This window comes from Theropithecus gelada, chromosome 17 (genome assembly GCF_003255815.1).
Source record: "Theropithecus gelada isolate Dixy chromosome 17, Tgel_1.0, whole genome shotgun sequence".
Lineage (NCBI taxonomy): Eukaryota > Metazoa > Chordata > Mammalia > Primates > Cercopithecidae > Theropithecus > Theropithecus gelada.
The window spans coordinates 53,647,350-53,668,626 of record NC_037685.1 but is presented as its reverse complement, the minus strand read 5'-3'; the positions used below and the strand labels follow the sequence as shown (position 1 = coordinate 53,668,626).

The following is a 21,277-nucleotide window of genomic DNA, read 5'->3' as shown; positions in this document are numbered from 1 at the left end:
CAGTATAGAGCTCCCACTGAACAGTACATGGCAACCCAATCTATCATTTAAGTTTATCACAGAGCTTATTTGGAAGTATGTCTACTTTACTCTTCTAAATATAAACTCAATGAGCTGAAGCTGCTGCAATAGGAGCTGGCAGCAGAAAAGGGATGGTGCAAGTTTTCACCAAATTATTACAATTTGGTAGTAGAGGATGTGTCTGTTTTGATGATAGTGGCTGTTTTTGTTGTGATGTTTCTGTTGTGATGATAGTTTTTCAGTCTAAAACAGTACTGTGTAATATAAAATCTTTAGAGGCTATTTTAGTGTATTTAAAACTAAAAAATTTTAGTTACAAAAGTTTCCTAAAAATTAGTGATACTTTTTGAAAAGCTGGCTCAAGTACATTTTATTAATGTTTTTCAATAAAAAAGAACAGTGTATTCAAGGTATTTAGTACAAGGTGGAAAGCCTACTTGATTTATTTTTTAATGAGTGACTGAATTCAACTTCTACTAGATTTCCTCTGTGAAGTTGCGTCTATTAGTTTAAACATCAGTCTTTCATGGGTGATTAACTTCACTGAAAGCTTCATGTTCACCAATATCGTGTTGAACTTGAAACTGTATTATCATATATCTGTTTATTAACAGGCAATGGTGTCAGATAATGGTGAAATTGAGAAGTCGCCCATCCATTTGGGTGGGAAAATAACCAACGCCCTCAGTTGTAATCCCACTAAGAACCGCCAGGGCGAGAAGCAAGCGGCACCGCTTCCATCTTTACGTGAGTCTTGGAAATGGTTCAGCACCATGACGTCCGCCGAAGACGTAGGTGTAGACGAGGAACAAAAGAGAAGACCCCTCGTGGAGGTGGCCTGTGGGGCCCGCCCTCCCCGGGTGCCCGTCGCCGTCTGTCCCTGACTCCGCTCCCCCGGGGGCCGCAGCGAGTGCGCCCCGCGATGGAGCGGGCTGTGGAGGGAGCCTCCATGGAGTCTCCATCAACAGTTGAGGACCAGGAGACGGTGGCAGGCGGTAGAGCGGCCTGGGCAGGGCCAGCGCCCCGGGCTGCGGAGCACAGGACGGCGGCGCCCAGGGAGGCCCCCGGCCCCTCCAGCCGGCGGGAGCCCAGCTCCAGGGGAGCCCGCAGCTCCCTCCATCTTGGTTGATGGAGGCGGGGAGCGGCGTCTGGGTCTCTCCACCGTCGTGCCCGTCCCCTACGGCCCCGCGGACGCAGACGCCAGCAGCAGGGGCTGTTCCCTTGGCCGAATGGCAGAGCCCAGTCGGGGCTTCCCGGGGACAAGTTTCCCGGCCCCACGGGGTTTGGTTTTTAGGGGGTCCCAAGTTCCCACAGTCGTGCCGACAAAATGGAGGACGTCGTCTCCTCCTGCTGCAGCCATGGCGGGAGGTGGGGGACTATTCCCCACGGGGCGCGGCGAGGGTGGAAGGGCCTCCACTGCCCCCAGCACAGTCAGGGCTCCAGTTCGCCCGCGGCCCCGAAAGCCCACTCGGCCCCGCTCCAGCGCCTCCCCGGCCTCGCCCCTCGCAGGGGCCTTCAAGGAACTGGACAGGGAGGGCGATGGGGCATCGAGGCCGCGGCTCTCCTCGGGCAGGGGCGTTGGGACCCGCTGCCGCGGCCTGGGCGCCCAGGCTCGGGCGAGGGCAGGCGGCCCCGCCGGAGTCTCCCGGGCTGTCTAGGTCCCGGAGAGCCCCGGGCCCTGAGGAGCCGAAGCGGGGTCGGTGCGGCGGGCAGCGAATCTCGGGCTCCTGACCCTGGCAGACCCGGTGGGTGGGGGCGGGGGACCGGCGGGGAGGGGACCCGGCCGGGAGTCGAGGGCCGGCGGAGGCGGGAGTGGAACGGCAGGGCCGGGGGAGTGGCCCGCACCTGACGGACAGCCCTTCGGACCACCCCACCGAGGGGGGGCCCTGAAGGACTGCCGTCGGAGCCAATGGGCAAGCCCGAGGCGCTCCGGCCCGCCTCCCCCGTTAGCCAATGAGCGCGCGGAGGGCGGGGCCTCCCCGGGCTCGGCCGCGCCGCCGCCTCCTCCGCCTCCTCCTCCTCACCAGCGCTAAAGCCGGGACTGGACCGAGCGGAGTTGTGCGTGTCGCCGAAGGGGGGTGGGCCGGGGGAGGGGAGGTTCGCTCCGCGGAGCCGCAGCCAGAACCGGGTGAGGCTTATCCCCGCTGTCTTTCCAGTCCGGGGCCGCCGAGAGTGGGGGTGGCTGGGAGCAGCGCAGCCTCCGGAGGAGGAGGCGGAGGCGGAGGCGACTAGGGAGGCGGAGATGGGTGAGGGCAGCCTCCGGAGCCTCCCACCGACCCGGGATTAATACCCCGCGGCGCGGCCGCCGTCGCCGCTGCCGCGTCGGGGCCTCGGGGGCAGCTCGGGGCTGCGCTCATGTCACAGGCGCCTTCGCGTGCGGCCCGAGGGGCTGGGAGAGTGCGGGCGAGGCCGGGAGGGCTGGGTGAGGCGGCCGCCAGCGGCGGGGGTCGCGGGGCCGCGGGGCGGCGGGACGGCGGGGCGGGGGTGCCGGCCGCCCGGGGAGGTCGCGGGGCATTTTCCTTTCTCTCCTGCGGGGGGCGGGGGAGGGGCGCCCCGGCCGGGTCTCCGCGCTCGGGGCCGCGCTCCCACCCTGTCCGCCGGAGCCGAGGTCCCCAAGTTTTTCGGGGTGAGGGCTGCCGCCTCTGCCCCGCCGGGTCCCCTCCTTCGCTCTTCTCTTCCTCGGCGCTGCGCTGCGCGGCTCTTGCTCCGCACGTATTGTTTGGCTGGGTCTCTAATGGCGGACGGGGAGGCAGCGCTGCCGGTCGCCGACTGCAGGGGGGGGCAAACCTCGGGCCCAGGGCAACTGCTTGGGGCAAATGTGGGCGATATCGGCCCAGCGGTGACGCGAGCCGCCCCTTACCTCTGAATTGGTACTTGGAGTGACGGGGATGACGCTGGGTGGGCGAATTTAGGAGGGAATACAAATCCCTTGCTGGCGTCGAGGCAACGTTCTCCCTTCCCCCCTCCCTTCCCGGGAGCAGGCTCGGTGTCCTCAGGCCCCCTCCCTTCCAGATTTTGCCTTTCACATGGGTTTTGGCCCCAGATAGACGTTTTGCGCTGTTTTGCCCCACTTACGCAGGAGGGGGCTATTGTGCGCGTGGTGGGGTAATAATAGAAGAACCGAACCTCCTTGACCTCTTAGTCCCTTCTCTGCCTCCTCCTGGCAGAAAGGGTTGGTTTCTCCCACCAGGTTGTGTGTTCTTGATACATTTTTCTTTTTTCCTCCTGTCCCAGGACCAAGAATCGCCTTCAGCCCTGTCCGGTGCATCCTTGGCAGAAAGTGAGGAGGAAAACACCCCCATTGTGAGTCCTTTGCCCCTAATTTGTTGCTAATAGAGGACATTGTCAGGTTGTAGGGGTTCAGCTACGGGACCTGGCCCTCCCAGTTGTTTTGAGGGGGAGGAGCTTTCCCTTGGGTGGCAGCTGCCCCCAGGGCGAAGCCTGGGTAATGGCTGGTGAGGCAGCTGGGAGTGGGCGCTGCTGTTTCCACCGCTGCAGACATCGCTCCTGCTGCTGCAATACCAACCTCAGCAACCAGACGACGGGCTTCTGCAGCTGCTCACGTTACCGGGGAGGAGGGGTGGTGCGAAGGAGGGCATATTTCTGGTGCCCTCTAGAGTTCCAAAATGGGAATTAAAGTTATTTCTTGTTGAATGCTGTGCATGCAACCTTAACATTTTTTCTTCCTTAAACAATGGCTAATTGATTGAAGGAATTGGAAACATAGAAATAATCATTTATATTTTTGTTTATGCCTATTGGAAACGCAAGTTTTGACACTTACGGTTCGTGAGTTGTTAGATCTTTTTTCATTTATTTGCTTACGAAAGGGATGAAGTCCACTCCTCTAGTGCTATCTTGTTCACCAAGTAGTAGGCTGATCAGTCCAGTGTACTGATCTAGTTACTTTCTTCGTTCCCCGTCTTCCGTGTTGATCATCTTTCACTTAGCGATCGTTTTTGAATGTGTTACCTGAGAATTATTTTATTTGTTGGTTTTAAGGCAACCATGTAATGTGCTGGAGAGGAAGATGAAGATAGCCAGTCATATTTTCCTTCAGGCAGTTGAAACTAAACAAAGTACCTGAAGTCAGCACTCTGGATACATTATATCTCTGGAGCCCATTGACAGTTGATATTGTAACTTGTAGCTCCCTGTCAGAGTCAGAGATGAGTTATTTACGCTTAAGTATTCAGTCCACATGGTTTAAAAAATAGTTAATTGATAAGCGTTTGCTGAATATACATTGTGAAGGATGATGTGAGAATAGTAACTTGTATTAAATATACATCGTTCTAGGCACAGTCCAGGACACTTTCTTTTAATCTTAGCAAGTAGCCCACAGGGTAATACGAATGGCATGTATTGAGCCCTTATTGTATGCTAGCCCGATTCTAAGTTTTTTTTTTTTTATATGGAAACTTTAAATTTTACGTGTAAGAATAGTGTACTGACTCTCCATGTACCCATCATTCACATTCTAAAATTATCAATACGTGCCCGCACTAATTTTTAATGTATTAAGTAATTTAATTATCATGAAAACCCAGTGATGTTGATAACCACAGTTATCAATTAGATTTTTATACTGCCTTGTTTCAAAACTAACGGGCTGTTTGGATCAGAATTAACATAGTCTCTTTTTCCATGTGTCTGTACAATTTACAGTCTGTAATTGTTTTCTAAGTACTGCTAACTTGAATGACTATAACTTCTCTATATAGAGTTTGAAGTTCATCTCAGGCGTCAGATCATTCAAATATAGTGAATCAAGGTTAGATCTTTCAAATGGATGGAAGATGCTTATCGCTGCATATTTTCACAAAAGATTTACCTTTCTAGGATTTTTTTTCTTTGTTCTTATGTTGATAGGGGAAGCTTGATAATTGGTTATGTTTAGTAGATATTTGGAGACGAGGAACATAAAAAATGTAAAATCAGTACTTTTCTGTAATGCCAATATATGTATACTAATGGGAAGCAGTGCTGCTTTTAGATAACCAGAATGTGGTTCTTGTTTTGCTTAACAATTTAGCTTAGAATTGAACATTTCTTAAAAACAGCAACTAGTGATGCTGTTATGTGCTAGACAGTAAGATGAAGATAACCTGATGATTTTTAATTGGCCTTGACTAAATAAATACTTTTATTATACAGTAGGAACATATGTGAGTGCTTTTAGATCTATTTACAAGGTATTTTGACAGTTAAAACTACTTTGAATATTTATGGCATCTTTCTTTAGTGCATCCTTGATAATATCTATTCCCTCTCACCTATCCTTTTAAACTGTTGGGAGAAAGATATAAAGTGGTCCCTGCTTTTCCATGGGCTGGGCTTTTGTATTTCATGTGGTGAGACAACCCTGAATCACTCAGGTATGACATATACGCTGACGTATGAACATTTTTAACTTCTGTGTGGATAGAGAGGTTATATTGCCTTTGAACAACAGTTTTTATTTTTCAGTTTTATTGTATTTTGCCCTTGTTTGAGGTACGGAGGTGTACAAACTTAATACATTTGAGACAAAGTGAATCTTTACCGTCAGTCAGATGCTCTGGTATTAATGTGATGGGAAGAATAGGTATGAAATGCTGAAACTCTGGTGTTAAAAGGCGTGGTATAATTAGAAATGTTATATTTTCTGTCTCTTTAGCATTAATATGTCTCCATCCCATTTGACAACATTGTTAATATATACATCATAATAAATGTCGTTTATTATAAGAAGACTGGGCTATTCAAGTTGCATGTGATTTTTGTTTTTTGTTTTTTTTTGAGATGGAGTTTCACTCTTATTGCCCAGGCTGGAGTGCAGTGACGCGAACTTGGCTCACTGCAACCTCTGCCTCTGGGTTCAAGTGATTCTCGTGCCTCAGCCTTCCAAGTAGCTGGGATTACAGGTGCGCGCCACCGTGCCTGGCCAATTTTGTATTTTTAGTAGAAACAGGATTTCATCATGTTGGTCAGGCTGATCTCGAACTCCTGGCATCAAGTGATTCGCCTGCCTCAGCCTCCCACAGTGCTGGGATTACAGGCGTAAGCCACCTCACCCAGCCTCTTTTTTTTGAGATGGAATATCTCTCTGTCATCCAGGCTGGAGTGCAGTGGCGAGATGTCTGCTCGCTGCAACCTCCGCCTCCCGGGTTCAAGCATTCTCCTGCCTCAGCTTCCCAAGTAGCTGGGACTATAGGCACTTGCCACTACACCTGGCTAGTTTTGTATTTTTAGTAGAGATGGGGATTTTCAGTAGAGGCAAGGTTTCGCCGTGTTGGCCAGACTGGTCTCGAACTCCTGAGCTCCGGTGATCCGCCCGCCTCAACCTTCCAAAGTGTTGGGATTACAGGCATGAGCCACCGTGCCGGCCTGCATGTGATTTTTTTTTTTTAGCGAATGCAAGGAGAGCCCAAACTCAAGTGTTTTCTCTCATTGGATTCGCAAATAGTATTTTATGTAGGGCATTTCAATTTAGGGAAGAAATAAATTGCTTTGACTTCCTGCATTTTCCTCCTTTAAAAACACTTCAGTTGGTTAATTTTCTTATATACCTGTCAAAGCGCAGAAGTGAACAGGACTTTTGAAGTATTCAGATCAAAAAGTTCTTTTTTTTTTTTTCTTTTTTGAGACGGAGTCTTGCTCTGCTGCCCAGGCTGGAGTGCAGTGGCCGGATCTCAGCTCACTGCAAGCTCTGCCTCCCGGGTTCACGCCATTCTCCTGCCTCAGCCTCCCGAGTAGCCTGGGACTACAGGCGCCCGCCACCTCGCCCAGCTAGTTTTTTGTATTTTTTAGTAGAGACGGGGTTTCACCGTGTCAGCAAGAATGGTCTCGATCTCCTGACCTTGTGATCCGCCCGTCTCCCAAAGTGCTGGGATTCCAGGCTTGAGCCACCGCGTCCGGCCCCAGATCAAAAAGTTCTAATGCAGGTCTCCAATATATAAGACTTACAAAGCTGTCAATGAGAAAAATTGCTGTTGGATAAATCCATGAATTTGAGTGCAGCAATCTGAGTAACAGTTGCAGCTTATTTTCATATTTTATTTTGGTTGTATATCAGCAAGAATTTTTTATGTAGTTGGAGTTGCCCATTTTTATATTTGCAACCTGGTTTTTTAAATGAAGTCACTTTGTGGTCTTAGATGTCTTTTACTAAAATAGACATATGAAAAGGATCTTTATGGTCATCACCAAATGCTTGGCAACAAGATGAGTTCATCATTTTAAAATGTGTTGGATTATAACACATTTGAACATATCTGTTGTTTTCTTTTTTTTTTTTTTTTTTTTTTTTTTGAGACGGAGTCTCGCGCTGTGTCACCCAGGCTGGAGTGCAGTGGCGCGATCTCGGCTCACTGCAAGCTCCGCCTCCCAGGTTCAGGCCATTCTCCTGCCTCAGCCTCCGAGTAGCTGGGACTACGGGCGCCCGCCACCATGCCCGGCTAGTTTTTTGTATTTTTAGTAGAGACGGGGTTTCACCATGTTAGCCAGGATGGTCTCGATCTCCTGACCTCGTGATCCGCCCGCCTCGGCCTCCCAAAGTGCTGGGATTACAGGCTTGAGCCACCGCGCCCAGCATATCTGTTGTTTTCGTGCATATTTTAAGATATATTAATTTTTTTTGAATTGAGCTTTACACAGTACTTGAAGCACTTCTGTGGAGCTGCAGAATGAATTTTCGTAAACATTTTTAAACTTTTTATTAAAGCGTTTAAAAAATGATGTGCAGAGAGGTTAGCAGAATCACTTGATTAGTATGACTTTGGGATTTGTTCTTAGTACTGTTTTATTTTTAACTTTGTAACAGTCCATTGAAAATTAGAAGTAATAAATTTTAGGAAAAATTAATGCTCTTTAATTTGAAAGAAGGGTATAGCTGTTGAGTTTTATTTTTACTGATTTGATTAGCGTTCTGTAAGTATTCGTGTTTGCTATTTCAAGAAATGACGTAAGAGTAAACTGGTTGGCCGAGCTCGGTGGCTCACGCCTGTAATCCCAGCTTTGGGAGACTGAGGTGGGTGGATCACCTGAGGTCAGGAGTTCGAGACCAGCCTGGCCAACGTGGTGAAACCCTCTCTCTACTAAAAATACAAAGATTAGCCAGGCATGGTGGTGGGCATCTGTAATGCCAGCTACTCAGGAGGCTGAGGAAGGAGAATCACTTGAAACTGGGAGGTGGAGTTTGCAGTGAGCCAAGATTGCACCACTGCATTCCAGCCTGGGTGATAGAGTGAGAGACTGTCAAAAAAAAAAAAAAAGAGTAAACTGATTATTCACAGAAATAGGTAATGTATGTTTAATAGGTCGGTTTTTTGTAGAGACAGGGACCCGCTTTGTTGTCTCCTGGACTCCTGGACTCAAGCGATCTTCCTACCTTGGCCTCCCAAAGTGTTAGGATTATAGGTGTAAGCCACCATGCCTAGCCAGTAGGTTGGGTTTTTTAAACTTTTGCACACTTATGTTTTATTAATATAAGTTATCATCTTGTTTTTGTTTATTCTTAATTTAGACCCTTCTCTTTAATGTCAGTAGGCTGCCAAGGGTTAGGTTTTTCTCTCTTTTCCAGAGGGTTCCAGATTTTTTTTTTCTCTAGTGTTTTGCATTAAACTTATTTCTCTCTAACCATGCATTTAGATTGGATAAGAAAAATACATAGCTATTTTAAGTAACATTGGGATGCACAGTTAGAAGTTGCAGACGGGATAATATTTGTAAAATGTGACTATAATACAGTGAGACAAATTCTTTTTACTTTATAGCAATGCATGTGTATATTACTCTCTGCCATAGTCACCTAGGTACCGTCTCTGGACTTAGAATTGACAACTAAATTTTTGGGTTTTGTTACTTAACATTAAAAAACGACTTTTTCTTCTAATACTGAAATAGTTTTATAATCATTCCTTCCAAAGAGGTATGTCTTTTGCGTAGGAAGAGTAGTGTTTCTTGGAATATCAAGTTGGACTAGACAGAATGTTCAGGGTAATAATCAGGGGACTGATTCAACAAATTGGATATTACAACACCTGTTATATATTAAATAGTCATAAAAGATGTGTTCTGTTAATTATGGGCTGGCAGTTTCTTTGGCTCTGCTTGGAAGAGCATTTCATCTAGACTTAGTGAATTTTGTTTCTAGTTCTATAGAACTAAGGAAAGGTTTGGGTGGAAGTGAAAATATAAGTTAAATGAAAATTTTAATTTATCCTCCTGTTTAGATTTGTATTTTTTTTCGTTCCAGGCTTGTCATATCTTATTTTAATCATTTTAATTATTTCTGGCTCTAATATGGTATCTGAATTCTTTTTTTTTTTTTTTTTTTTTTGAAATAGAGTCTTGCTCTGTGGCCTAGACCAGAGTGCAGTAGCATGATCTCAGCTCACTGCAACCTCCGCCTCCTGGGTTCAACTTCAAGCAATTCTCCTGCCTCAGCCTCCTGTGTAGCTGGGATTACAAGAGTGCACCACCACGCCTGGCTAATTTTTGTATTTTTAGTAGATACAGGGTTTCACCATGTTGGCCAGCTGGTTTTGAACTCCTGAACTCAAGTAATCCACCTACCTGGGCCTGCCAAAGTGCTGGGATTACAGGTGTGAGCCACCGCACCAGGCCTGAATTCTTATATAATTCTATATTTGCTTCTTGTTTTTTTTTTTTTATTTTTGAGACGGAGTTTCTCTCTTGTTGCCCAGGCTTTGGAGTGCAATGGTGCAATCTTGGCTCAACGCAACCTCCGCCTCCCAGGTTCAAGTGGTTCTCGTGCCTCAGCCTCCCGAGTAGCTGGGATTGCCGGCATGAGCCGCCCGCCTGGCTAATTTTGTATTTTTAGTAGAGATGGGGTTTCTCCATGTTGGTGAGGCTGGTCTTGAACTCCCGACGTCAGGTGATCTACCCGCCTCAGCCTCCCAAAGTGCTGGGATTACAGGTGTGAACCACTGCCCAGGCCTGAATTCTTTTATGTCTATAATTCTTTTTTTTTTTTTTTTTTTTGGATACAGAGTTTTGCTCTTGTTGCCTAGGCTGGAGTGCAGTGGCACAATCAGGGCTCACCGCAGCCTCCACCTCCCGGGTTCAAGTGATTGTCCTGCCTCACCCTCCTGAGTAGCTGGGATTACAGGCATGCGCCACCACGGTGGGCTAATTTTGTATTTTTAGTAGAGACGGGGTTTCTCCATTTTGGTCAGGCTGGTCTTGAACTCCCAACCTCAAGTGATCTGCCTGCCTTGGCCTCCCAAAGTGCTGGGATTACAGGAGTGAGCCACCGTGCTCAGCCTGCTTGTTTTTTTACATAATGAAAAATTTGCACTTGTTTTAATTAATTATAGGAAAATCATTATTATAAAATTTAACAAGTTTTAGCTTTATAACTTTACTATGAATATTGTCTCACTTTATTTTGATTTTTGTCTGTCTTTTTTTTTTTTTTGAGATGGAATCTCGCTCTGTCCCCCAGGCTGGAGTGCAGTGGCCAGATCTCAGCTCACTGCAAGCTCCGCCTCCCGGGTTCACACCATTCTCCTGCCTCAACCTCCCGAGTAGCTGGGGCTGTAGGCGCCCACCACCTTGCCCGGCTAGTTTTTTGTATTTTTTAGTAGAGACGGGGTTTCACTGTGTTAGCCAGGATAGTCTCGATCTCCTGACCCAGTGATCCGCCCGTCTCGGCCTCCCAAAGTGCTGGGATTACAGGCTTGAGCCACCGCGCCTGACCTGTTTGTCTTAATATTGTATAGTCCTGTTTCTTAGCCAAATAAGTGTTAACTCCTGCCGGGGAAGTCATTCCATCCTGTGTCTCTGTACGGTTTTACGTTGCTTATAGAAGAGAAGCTTCTGTTCCAGTTAGTCTCTCTTCCATGACACAGACTCCTGACTTCTGTTATTTCATGTTCTCTTTATTTGTATATCACATTGTCCTTTTTTTAAGGACCTTACTCTTCTGTTTTCATTCAGTCTTTCTTCTGGACTTACCTGTTCATTTGTCTTCCTTTTCCTAACTCCTTTTGCATTTTTTTTAAAAAAAGGATCGCAGTATCTAATAGCATCCTATATAAAAGTCTGATTATACTTTGCTTTTAGGGGGTACGTTTCCAAATTATAATAAACTTGTGTATTTGGTGAGATCATGATATGTGAGTGTGGTTCTAGAGATATATAAGGGCCTCACATGGAAAGGGAACTAGTGAGTACTAACAGAAGATTGGAAGGATAGCGACTTAATTTTGCAGATTTTCTGCCAAAAAAAGCCATTTTTCTCATTGTAGCATGACATGAGTTGGAGTCATACAGATTCAGGCTTAAATCTGCCCTGCTCATGAAGGGAGTTTTGGGGTAATAGAGTGTTCTATAAAACTGGATTGTGGTGATTGTTGCATAAGTATATACATTTAATACATTTGTCAAACCCTTCACTTAAGTAAATTTTACTACATGTATATTATGCTTTAATATAACTATTAAAAGCAATTTTGCTCCAGTATTTACCAGTTTGTACTATCAGGCAAGTCATGTAACCTCTGAGCTGTAGTTCAGTCAGTTAACAAATGAGTATGGTAATGCCTGGTTTCCTGAGATTGTTGAGGTGAGGACTAAAAATAATACAGGGTATGCAGCTGGCATAGTAGGTACTCAGTTAATAGCAGCTACAATTCTTAAACTGTCTGTTTGTATGGACCAAACATAATGAATTTGCTGCCACCACCTGGTATGGTAAACTTACTGTGTGCTCATCTGGTAATGACTAGAAGAGTTTCTGTCTTTTTCTTCACCAACTTCCCTCTTCTGGCTTTTTCATTGGTCTGCAGTGCTTTATCCTCCATCGAGATAAAAATGGTTTATCCTCCAGAATCTCTGCATCTTTTTCTAATGATTTCTTCTTTTCCTTATACTTTTAGAAAGAAATCCACTGTCTGATCTGCACTCTAAACAATATAACAAATCTGCTCTTTTGAGGTCACTGGCTACCTAATTGCCAAATCTTTTAACTGTTTCTTTTGGTCTTAATTCTGTAACATTTAAAATTTTTACCTCCGAGGCTTAGTGTGGTCTCATAGTTATGACCACCTCCTTCACTTCCCCTCGCTAGACTTTCTTTTTTTTTTCAGTTTTACTCTTCTTGCTCAAGCTGGAGCACAATGGTGTGATCTCGGTCCACTGCAACTTCCGCTTCCCAGGTTCAAGCGATTCTCCTGCCTCAGCCTCTCGAGTAGCTGGGATTACAGGTGCACACCACCACGCCTGGCTAATTTTTTTTGTGTTTTCAGTAGAAACGGGGTTTAACCATGTTAGCTAGGCTGGTCTCGAACTCCTGACCTCAGGTGATCTGCCCACCTCGGCCTCCCAAAGTGCTGGGATTACAGGCGTGAGCCAGCGCGCCCGGCCTCCCCTCACTAGACTTTCTAATGTTGAGACCTTTAAGTGTTCTTTACTGTCATCTTTAGCTCTCTCTTATTTTGCTTTTAACTTTCACCTTAGTCTGTTAGAAAACGGAATTATTTACAAGGCAGTTTCTTCCTATTCTTGACTCCAGTGTAGCTAGATTAATTTTTCCTAAAGCTCAGTCTGATGACATCGCTTATTTCGCAAAAACTTGAGAAATTTCTGTTGGCATGTGAAATAAAATAAAAATTAAGCCTGGACTTAACCCTTAAAAATAAAAAATTAAGTAGGAAGTGTGTTACGTGTGTTTTTCATGTAAGTTCTCGCTGTTCAGTTGAGAGAGTCATATAAGTGAGTAAATATAAACAAAATGTAAAACAGTGTAATAGGTAGTAAACAAGTGAATGAATATACGCATATCAAAAAGGACATTTCTTAATATTTTGGTTATAAAAATAAAACATTCCTTTAAAATCTTTAGGCAGTAAAAAATATATGTGACATAGAAAATGAGAATTCCCACCTAATTCCATTCTCCTTGAGACCAGTGTTTAAACTTTAAAATGTATTCTTATGATTTTCCATCTGGTCATCACACTAATAATTTGCATATATACTGTTCCTATCAACAATGGGCATATTCATCAAAGTCTGACATCCTTGTTTTCCTTTCCCTGTCCTTAGGTTGCAGAAGTCTTTAGCTGATTGTTTGAATTCTAGTGGTCAGTTTATTAGACCCAGTTCACTAGTCTTAGTTCTAGCAGATGGGAAGATAATGTGGTATAATGAAAGGTATGTGAACTTTTTAGGTACAAACTTTGTGTGTGCCACCTACAGCTGTATGCCATAGGAGATTTACTTGATTGTGCAGAGTAATTTACTCAACTGCAAAATGGGATCATAATATAGTATAAGGTCTTTTCAAGGAACTTGTGATGAGAGTGCTGTCAAGCATGTTTTTCATAATTGGTAGTTATTGTGTGAGATGTATGATGAAATTTAGAGGCAAAAGTATAACTCAAGGTATGAAGGAAGGGATTGAATAAAAGAGATCAGCAAAATAGACTATTGAGGACTGCCTTCTTTAATTAAGATTTGTTGAGGGTTGCCTTCTTTGCTTCAGGCTCACTTTATTTACTAGATAATTTAAAAAATAAAAGCTATTGTAAGTGATAAGATTTTTTACTTTCTGAGATTTGTCTAATAAGGAAATTCTTATGCTCCATGCTCTGTATGCCTTTCACTTTGTTTTTTCTTTTTTAAAGCAATCAGTGAAACATTTGAACATATCAAGAAAAAAATGCTGGTTAAAAAAGAGTTTTGAGTCTTATGAAACAGAGGCAAGAGATTTTTACTTTGTAATAGTCTGTATTAGAGAAATAGATTCTTAGTACCTGAAGTCTACCTTATTGGATCTGTGGTGTCATTTGCTTATTGATGCAAGTATTGTTGTTTCTTTAGGTTAGATGAGGTCTTAATCATGGAACATTTGAAGTCACGTAAAGAAGGTAATGTTTTTTTTAAAAGCCCTCTACTCCATCTGTTTAAACGTTACGGGAAATTTGTTATCGAAAACAGTCGTTACACTAGATCATAGATTTGGAATACCAACAAGTGGTCATAAGAATAAATGAATGTTTGATGATTTGTTTCCAAATTAACGTGTGTAGTTGAAGTTTATTTGTGCAGTTGTAGTTTTTAAACTATGTTTGGAGGAGGAAGTATGGGTTTATTTAACTTCTCTGGTAAAGGGGATCACAGGGATAGGGTATGATAACCTTTCATTAGGAACTAAAATCAGGTCATGGTACTACTAATTGTACTTACGTAGATGAATACAGAAGTAAAAAAAATTAGGACCAATGACAAAGGATAGAGATAATTATGTTTTAGCTTGTTTCATCTTTTGAGGTAGTTATTCTAATTTTCCATTTTATAACAGGGAAATGGGCTTGGGGGTGAAGTGATTGTCCTATGCACACAAGAAGAGAGAGCGCCAGAATTCACTGTGGGTCAGGGAGGAGTGAAATACCCGTCCCCCACACCCCGCAAAACAGGCATCTTCAAATCCCAGAAAGGTTATTTGTTAAAGAGAAATATTCATTCAGTAAATATTTATTGGCCAGGCTTTTATTAAGTTCAAGGATACAGTAAGAGGCAATAAGAGCGTAGGTCTTTGCCTTCATGGACCATGCAGTCTTCTGGGGGTTACAGATTACAGATCACAAACATAACTGCAAATTGGATAAATACAGCTGAGGAAATGAGTATGATCTGAGAGTGCAGCAGGAGACACCTAATTGAGACCAGCGATGGATTAGTGGAGTGGTTGACACAGGAGAATCTTTCTTTGAGAGAGTGACATTTAAGCAGAGAATAGATGGAAGCGTGAAAAGGAGTCTTTCAGGCAGAGGAAGATCCTGAGATGAGGAGCTTGAACTCTTCCACAGCCTGAAGGAAGGCTTAGTTTAGTTTAGCTGAAGCTTAATGAGCAAGGTGGGGAAAGGTAGGGCTGAAAGTGAACATAGATTGTAGGTAGGGATCAAATCAGACAGAAATATTACATACAGGTAAGGGGAGGAATTGTAAGCTTTCTGCTAAGTATACTGAAAAGCCATGTAAGAAGTGAATGTTGCAGTCTGATTTCATTTTTAGTTTATATTTATATATTTATTTTTTTTGAGATGGAGTTTCGCTCTTGTTGCCCAGGCTGGAGTGCAGTGGTGTGATCTTGGCTTACTACAACCTCTGCCTCCGGGGTTCAAGCAATTCTCCTGTCTCAGCCTCCCAGGTAACTGGGATTACAGGCATGCGCCACCACACCAGGTTAATTTTGTATTTTTAGTAGAGGCGGGGTTTCTCCATGTTGGTCAGGCTGGTCTTGAACTCCTGCTCTCAGGTGATCTGCCCGCCTCAGCCTCACAAGGTGTTGAGATTACAGGCATGAGTCACCATGCCCGGCTGATTCATTTTTAAGAAGATCTTTAGATATTCTGGGGAATATCGTAGGTAATGTCAGTATCCCAGCAGAAAAATGATGGACTTCTCGGGCAAGAAGGATAGTAGTAGAGATGGGTAAAAGTGGACAATTTTGAGATTTATTTTGGAGTAGGATAAACACTTGATGATGGCAGTCTGTAGGGGAAGAAAGGAGAAAGAATTAAGAATGACCTCCAGGTTTCTATTATTGAGTCGCTAGACACAAAACATGGTGAAATGACAAAAACTGGAAGAGGTACAGATAAAAGGGGATAGAGCAAGTTAAAAAAAAAAAAAAACCTAGATGTAGAGAGTAGGCAGTTTGGAGTTTTGAAACATCTTGATTGAGATAAAGTAAGGAGTTTAGGGGTATTACGGTATTATTTTAAATCATGGGAATGGATGAGATTCCCAAAGAAAGTTAAAATTACTTGAAAGTACCTTGCAGTTAAATTTTGGTCCTATGGGAGAGAAGAAATTTTTTCTTACCTCTAGAAATTCTACACGCTAGAGATCTCTGAATGAAATAATTGATGTATTCATTTGTTTATTAGATCAAAGGAATTTTTGTTTAGACTGTGTCATAACCCTTGAATGGATTTTTAGTAGCTGAGTACTTGAATTAAATGGTTCCTATCATCTTCTAAAGCCAGACTAGCTTTGTTTTAGGTATCTAATAAAGATTACAGGCGTTAGCCACTGCGTCCAGCTATAAGTGTATATATTTATGGAATCTTTTTTTGCTGTGTAAATTTTTTCATGTAATGGAGAAATCCATTTTATTATTGCAAGAAATAGGAATAACTATAACAAGAAGTATGCAAGACTTTAATGAAGGAAACTGTAAAACAATACCGTAGGGGGGCCAGGCGTGGTGGCTCCTGCCTGTAATCCCAGCACTTTGGGAGGCCGAGGCAGGTGAATCTCCTGAGGTCAAGAGTTCAAGACCAGCCTGGCCAACATGGTGAAACCCCATTTCTGCTAAAAAGACAAAAATTAGCTGGGTGTGGTGGCACATGCTTGTAGTCCCAGCTGCTCAAGAGGGTGAGGCAGAAGAATTGCCTGAACTCAGGAGGCAGAGGTTGCAGTGATCCAAGATCACGCCACTGCACTCCAGGATGGGTGACCGAGCAAGACTTCATCTCAAAAAACAAACAAACAGAAAAAAAACCCAACACAATACCACAGGGCGAGCTTATCCAGCCTGCGGCCCACAGGTCCCAAGCTGCCTAGAGGTCTTTGAATGTGGCTCAACACAAATTTGTATACCTTCTTAAAACATTGAGGTTTTTTTTTAGCAATTTTTGTTGTTGTTTGCTCATCAGTTATCATTAATGTTAGCGTATTTTATGTGTGGCCCAAGACAGGTTCTTTCAGTGTGGCCCAGGGAAGCCAAAAGGTTGGACACCCTTACCATAGGGCGTATAAGAAAACTTTACATGGAAAGATGTGCCAGTGTCTGAATGGGAGACTTCTGTAACGTAAAAAAGTTTAATTTGTCTCTGGATTAATCTCTTAAATTCAGTGAAACCCTAATCAAATTCTAGTATATTTGCATATGATACCGACTTTAAAAGGTAGAAGAGGATAAACAGTGAGAAGGAAAACTCACTTTTCTTCCTTCTGATTCATCTACACAATTTTCTTCCCTAGAGGCAAACCACTCTTGTCATTTTCTTGGACATTTATCCAGAGATGCTGTGTGTGGTGCATTTATGCATTGTTCTGTACCTTGCTGTTTATAGTTAATTTATATGTGTGGTTGATCCTTATTAGCATGTAAATTCATTTAGAGTGGCTTCATTGTTTCGAAGTGCTGCATAGTATTTTGTTGTATGTCTTTGTCATCATTTTATCCATTTGTGTTAAGAGATATTTGGATTGTTTAAATGTTTTGATTTTACCATGAATATCCTTCTATGTTTATTTATTTATTTATTTATTTATTTATTTATTTATTTGAGATGGAGTCTTACTCTGTTGCCTAGGCTGGAGTGCAGTGGTGCGATCTCGGCTCTCTGCAATCTCTTCCTTCTGGGTTCAAGCAATTCTCCTGCCTCAGCCTCCCGAGTAGCTGGGATTACAGGTGCCCACCACCACACCCGGCTAATTTTTGTGTTTTTAGTAGAGATGGGGTTTCACCACGTTGGCCAGGCTGGTCTCTAACTCCTGACCTCATGATCCACCCTCCTCGGCCTCCCAAAGTGCTGGGATTACAGGCGTGAGCCACTGTGCCTGGTCTGTTCTTTAAAATATGAGATAATGTATCTGTTGAATGGATGCCTAAACGTGGAATTGCTTGGTCAAAGAAATATTTTTTTAGTTGCCCTCTATAGACACTGTACCAGTTAACAGAATGGGAGTCTTGCTACATGGGATATTGTTAAGACTTGGTGGGCCTTTGTTAATATAAGAGAAAAGTGGTGGCCTTTCAGAATTTAAGTAGTATTTTTGTAGATACATATTTAAGAGTGATTTTTTGTGTGTGTGAACTGTGTTTATTTTTTGTCCTTTATTCTATTTGATTGTTGGTTTATCTCATTGATTGTAGGAGCTCTTTGCCTTCATTTTATTACAAGATGACAAAAATTTTCTTTTCATAGGATATCATTGTTTTTGGTGTTTTTTCCCCCATATGGTGTCTTGTCTTTTCTAAAAAAAAAAAAACAGTAAAATATAGTAACATAAAATTGACCTTTTTTTTTTTTTAACCATTTTCATGGGTCCACAATTTTGTGACATTAAGTACCTTCACAATTTCTTGTAAAAATCAGCATTATCCAGAATATTTTCATCATCCCAAATAGAAACCATATTCATTAGCATTCCTTGTCTCCCCTCCCTCAAGCCCCTGGTAACTTCTGTTCTACGTTTTGTATCGAACTACCTCATGAATGGAATCACAATATTTGTCCTTTTGTGTCTGGCCTGCTTCACTTAGCATGTTTTCAGAGTTCATCTATGTTGTAGTATGTATCAGAATTTTATTCATTGTTAAAGCTGTATAATATTCCCCTGTATATGTTTATCAACATTTTATTTATCCATTCAATTTTTGTTGGACACTTAGGTTGTTTTTACCCTTTGACCGTTGTGAAAATGCATCCGTGATCATTGTTGTACAAGTATCTATTTGAGTCATTGCTTTCAGTTATTTTGGGTTTGTATCTCAGTGAAATTGATAGGCCATAGATTAATATCCACATGTAACTTTGGGGAACCATTAAACTGTTTTCCACGGTGTGGTACCATTTACGTGTTTACCAGCAGTACACAAGCGTTCCAATTTCTGAAGGTCTTTATCAGCACTTCCCTTCTCTTCTCTTTTTAAAAAACTTTTTCCTCCATTTTTAAAATTTATGTATGTAGGTATATATGTACAGCCAGAGTCTTGCTATATTGCCCAGGCTGGTCTTGAACTCCTGGCCACAATTGATTCTTTCACCTTGGCCTTCCAAAGCATTGGGATTACAGGTGTGAGCCACCACGCCTGACCTCCTTTTTTAGAAAAATGACAATCCTGTGCTGGGCGCGGTGGCTCACGCCTGTAATCCCAGCACTTTGGGAGGCCGAGGTGGGCGGATCACGAGGTCAAGAGATCGAGACCATTCTGCCCAACGTGGTGAAACCCTGTCTCTACTAAAAATACAAAAATCAACAGACGTGGTGGCGCGTGCCTGTAGTCCAGGTACTTGGCAGGCTGAGGCAGGAGAATCGCTTGAACCCGGGAGGTGGAGGTTGCCGTGAGCCAGGGTTGTGCCACTGCACTCTTAGCCTGGCGACAGAGCGAGACTCACCTCAAAAAAGAAAAATAGCAGTCCTATTGCGTGTGAAATGGTACTTTATTTTTTATTTTAAATTGTAAAAAAACCCATAAAATTACTATTTTCACCACTTTTAAGTGTTCAGCTCAATATTGTTAGATATATTCACATTGTCACACAGGAGATCTCTAGACCTTTTTTATTTTGTAAAACCAAAACTCTACCTACTAAACAACAGTTCCCCAATTATCTCTTCCTCCAACCCCTGGTAACCACCATTTTACTTTCTGTTTATGAAATTTGACTACTTTAGATACTTCATATAGGTGGAATCCTGCAGTATTTGTCTTTTTGTGACTGGCTGTTTTCAGGTAGCGTGATGTCCTCATGGTTCTATGTTACAGCGTGTGTCAGAATTTTCTTCCCTTTAGAGGTCTGTTGTATGTCTGTGTCTTTTAGGTCTAAGTAGTTGATGGTAGTTGATGGTGTTGTTTAAGCCCCTTCTGTTTCCTTACTGATCTTCTCTTTGGTGGTTCTATCCATTTTTGAAAGGGTATAATGAAGTCTCCAGCTATTATCATAGAGTTTTGTGTCTCTCTCTCTCTCTCATTTTAATTCTGGTAATTTTTGCTTTAATATATTTTGGGGCTTAGTTGTTAGGTATCTATGTTTAGAACTGCTGTATCTTCTTGCTAGAATGAACCTTTCATCAATATATAATGTCCTTTGTCTCTTATAACCTTTTTTGATTTAAATTTAATTTCTGATTAGTATAGCCACTCCAGTTCTCATTTGGTTAATATTTGCATATATTAGGTTTTCTATCCTAGCAGAAAATAGTACTCGGCTATTCTATATCTTTGTATCTGAAGTGAATCTTTTTCTTTAAATTGAGATGGGATGTCGCTTTGTTGCCCAGGTTGGTCTCAAACTCCTAGGCTTAGGTGATCCTCCTGCTTTGGGCTCCCAAAGTGTTGGGATTACAGGCGTAAACCATGTTGCCTGGCCCTAAAGTGAATCTTTTGTAGACAGCATATAGATGGATAGTGTTTTTAAAAATTCAGTCTGCCAGTGTATCTTTTATTATAATTTAAAACATTTATATCTAAGGTAAGTCTTCATAAGGATTTACCTCTGCCATTTTGCTGTTTTGTGCATGTCTTACGTTTTTTCCTTTCCATTTCTTTTGAGGCAGTGTCTTGCTTTGTTGCCCAGGTGGAGTGCAGTGGTGCAATCTCGGCTCACTGCAACCTCCACCTCCCTAGTTCACGCAATTCTCCTGCCTCAGCCTCCCGAGTAGCCGGGACCACAGGCGCCGCCACCACGCCTGGCTAAGTTTTTTGTAGTTTTAGTAGAGACGGGGTTTCACTGTGTTCGCCGGGATGGTCTCGATTCCTGACCTCGTGATCCATTCTCCTTGGCCTCCCAAAGTGCTGGGATTACAGGCGTGAGCCACTGCGCCCAGCCAACCGTTTCTGTTTCTTTTATTATTGCTTTTTATATTAAATTTTTCTCTAGTGTACCATTTGATTTCCTTCTTTTCTATGTATTTAAAAATTTTTTTTTTTTTTTTTTTGAGACGGAGTCTCGCTCTGTCGCCCAGGCTGGAGTGCAGTGGTGCCATCTTGGCTCACTGCAAGCTCTGCCTCCCGGGTTCCCGCCATTCTCCTGCCTCAGCCTCCCGAGTAGCTGGGACTACAGGCGTGCACCACCACGCCTGGCTAAGTTTTTTGTATTTTTAGTAGAGACAGGGTTTCACCGTGTTAGGCAGGATGGTCTCAAACTCCTGACCTTGTGATCCTCCCGCCTTGGCCTCCCAAAGTTCTGGGATTACAGGTGTAAGCCACTGTGCCCAGCCTATAAGTATTTTTTAAATGGTTACCTTGGGGATTAAAATAGCCATCTTAAATTTATAATAACGTATTGCAAATAATTTGGTTTCAGAAGTATGCAAACACTCTGCTGTTCTTCCTTTGTGTTATTGTTGTCATAGATCACATCTGTATATATTGTGTGCTTATTAATATAAATTTAAAATTACTGTTTTTTGGGATTTTTTGTTTTTGAGACGAAGTTTCGCTCTTGTTGCCCAGGCTGGAATGCAATGGTGCAATCTTGGGTCACCGCAAACTCCGCCTCCTGGG

The 21,277-nt window shown here is 43.2% G+C and overlaps 1 protein-coding gene across 10 annotated transcripts in view; it reads left to right on the top strand.

The window, feature by feature from the left end:
* The first annotated feature begins 370 nt into the window (after positions 1-370).
* ZMYM2 (zinc finger MYM-type containing 2) overlaps positions 371-21,277 on the top strand; it is a 131,712-nt gene continuing 110,805 nt past the window's right edge. The window contains exons 1-3 of one of the 10 annotated variants that reach the window (XM_025364189.1): positions 1,978-2,149; positions 3,256-3,324; positions 13,852-13,898. Coding sequence is in view for 1 of the 10 variants with exons in the window: in XM_025364185.1 (XP_025219970.1) it covers positions 782-1,101; positions 3,256-3,324 (389 nt within the window). In the remaining 9 variants the exon portion in view is untranslated. Of the gene's footprint in view, positions 1,102-1,977; positions 2,268-2,704; positions 3,325-13,851; positions 13,899-21,277 lie in introns of those variants that run through there. The other 9 variants (XM_025364190.1, XM_025364185.1, XM_025364193.1 and 6 more) reach the window with 9 other exon arrangements.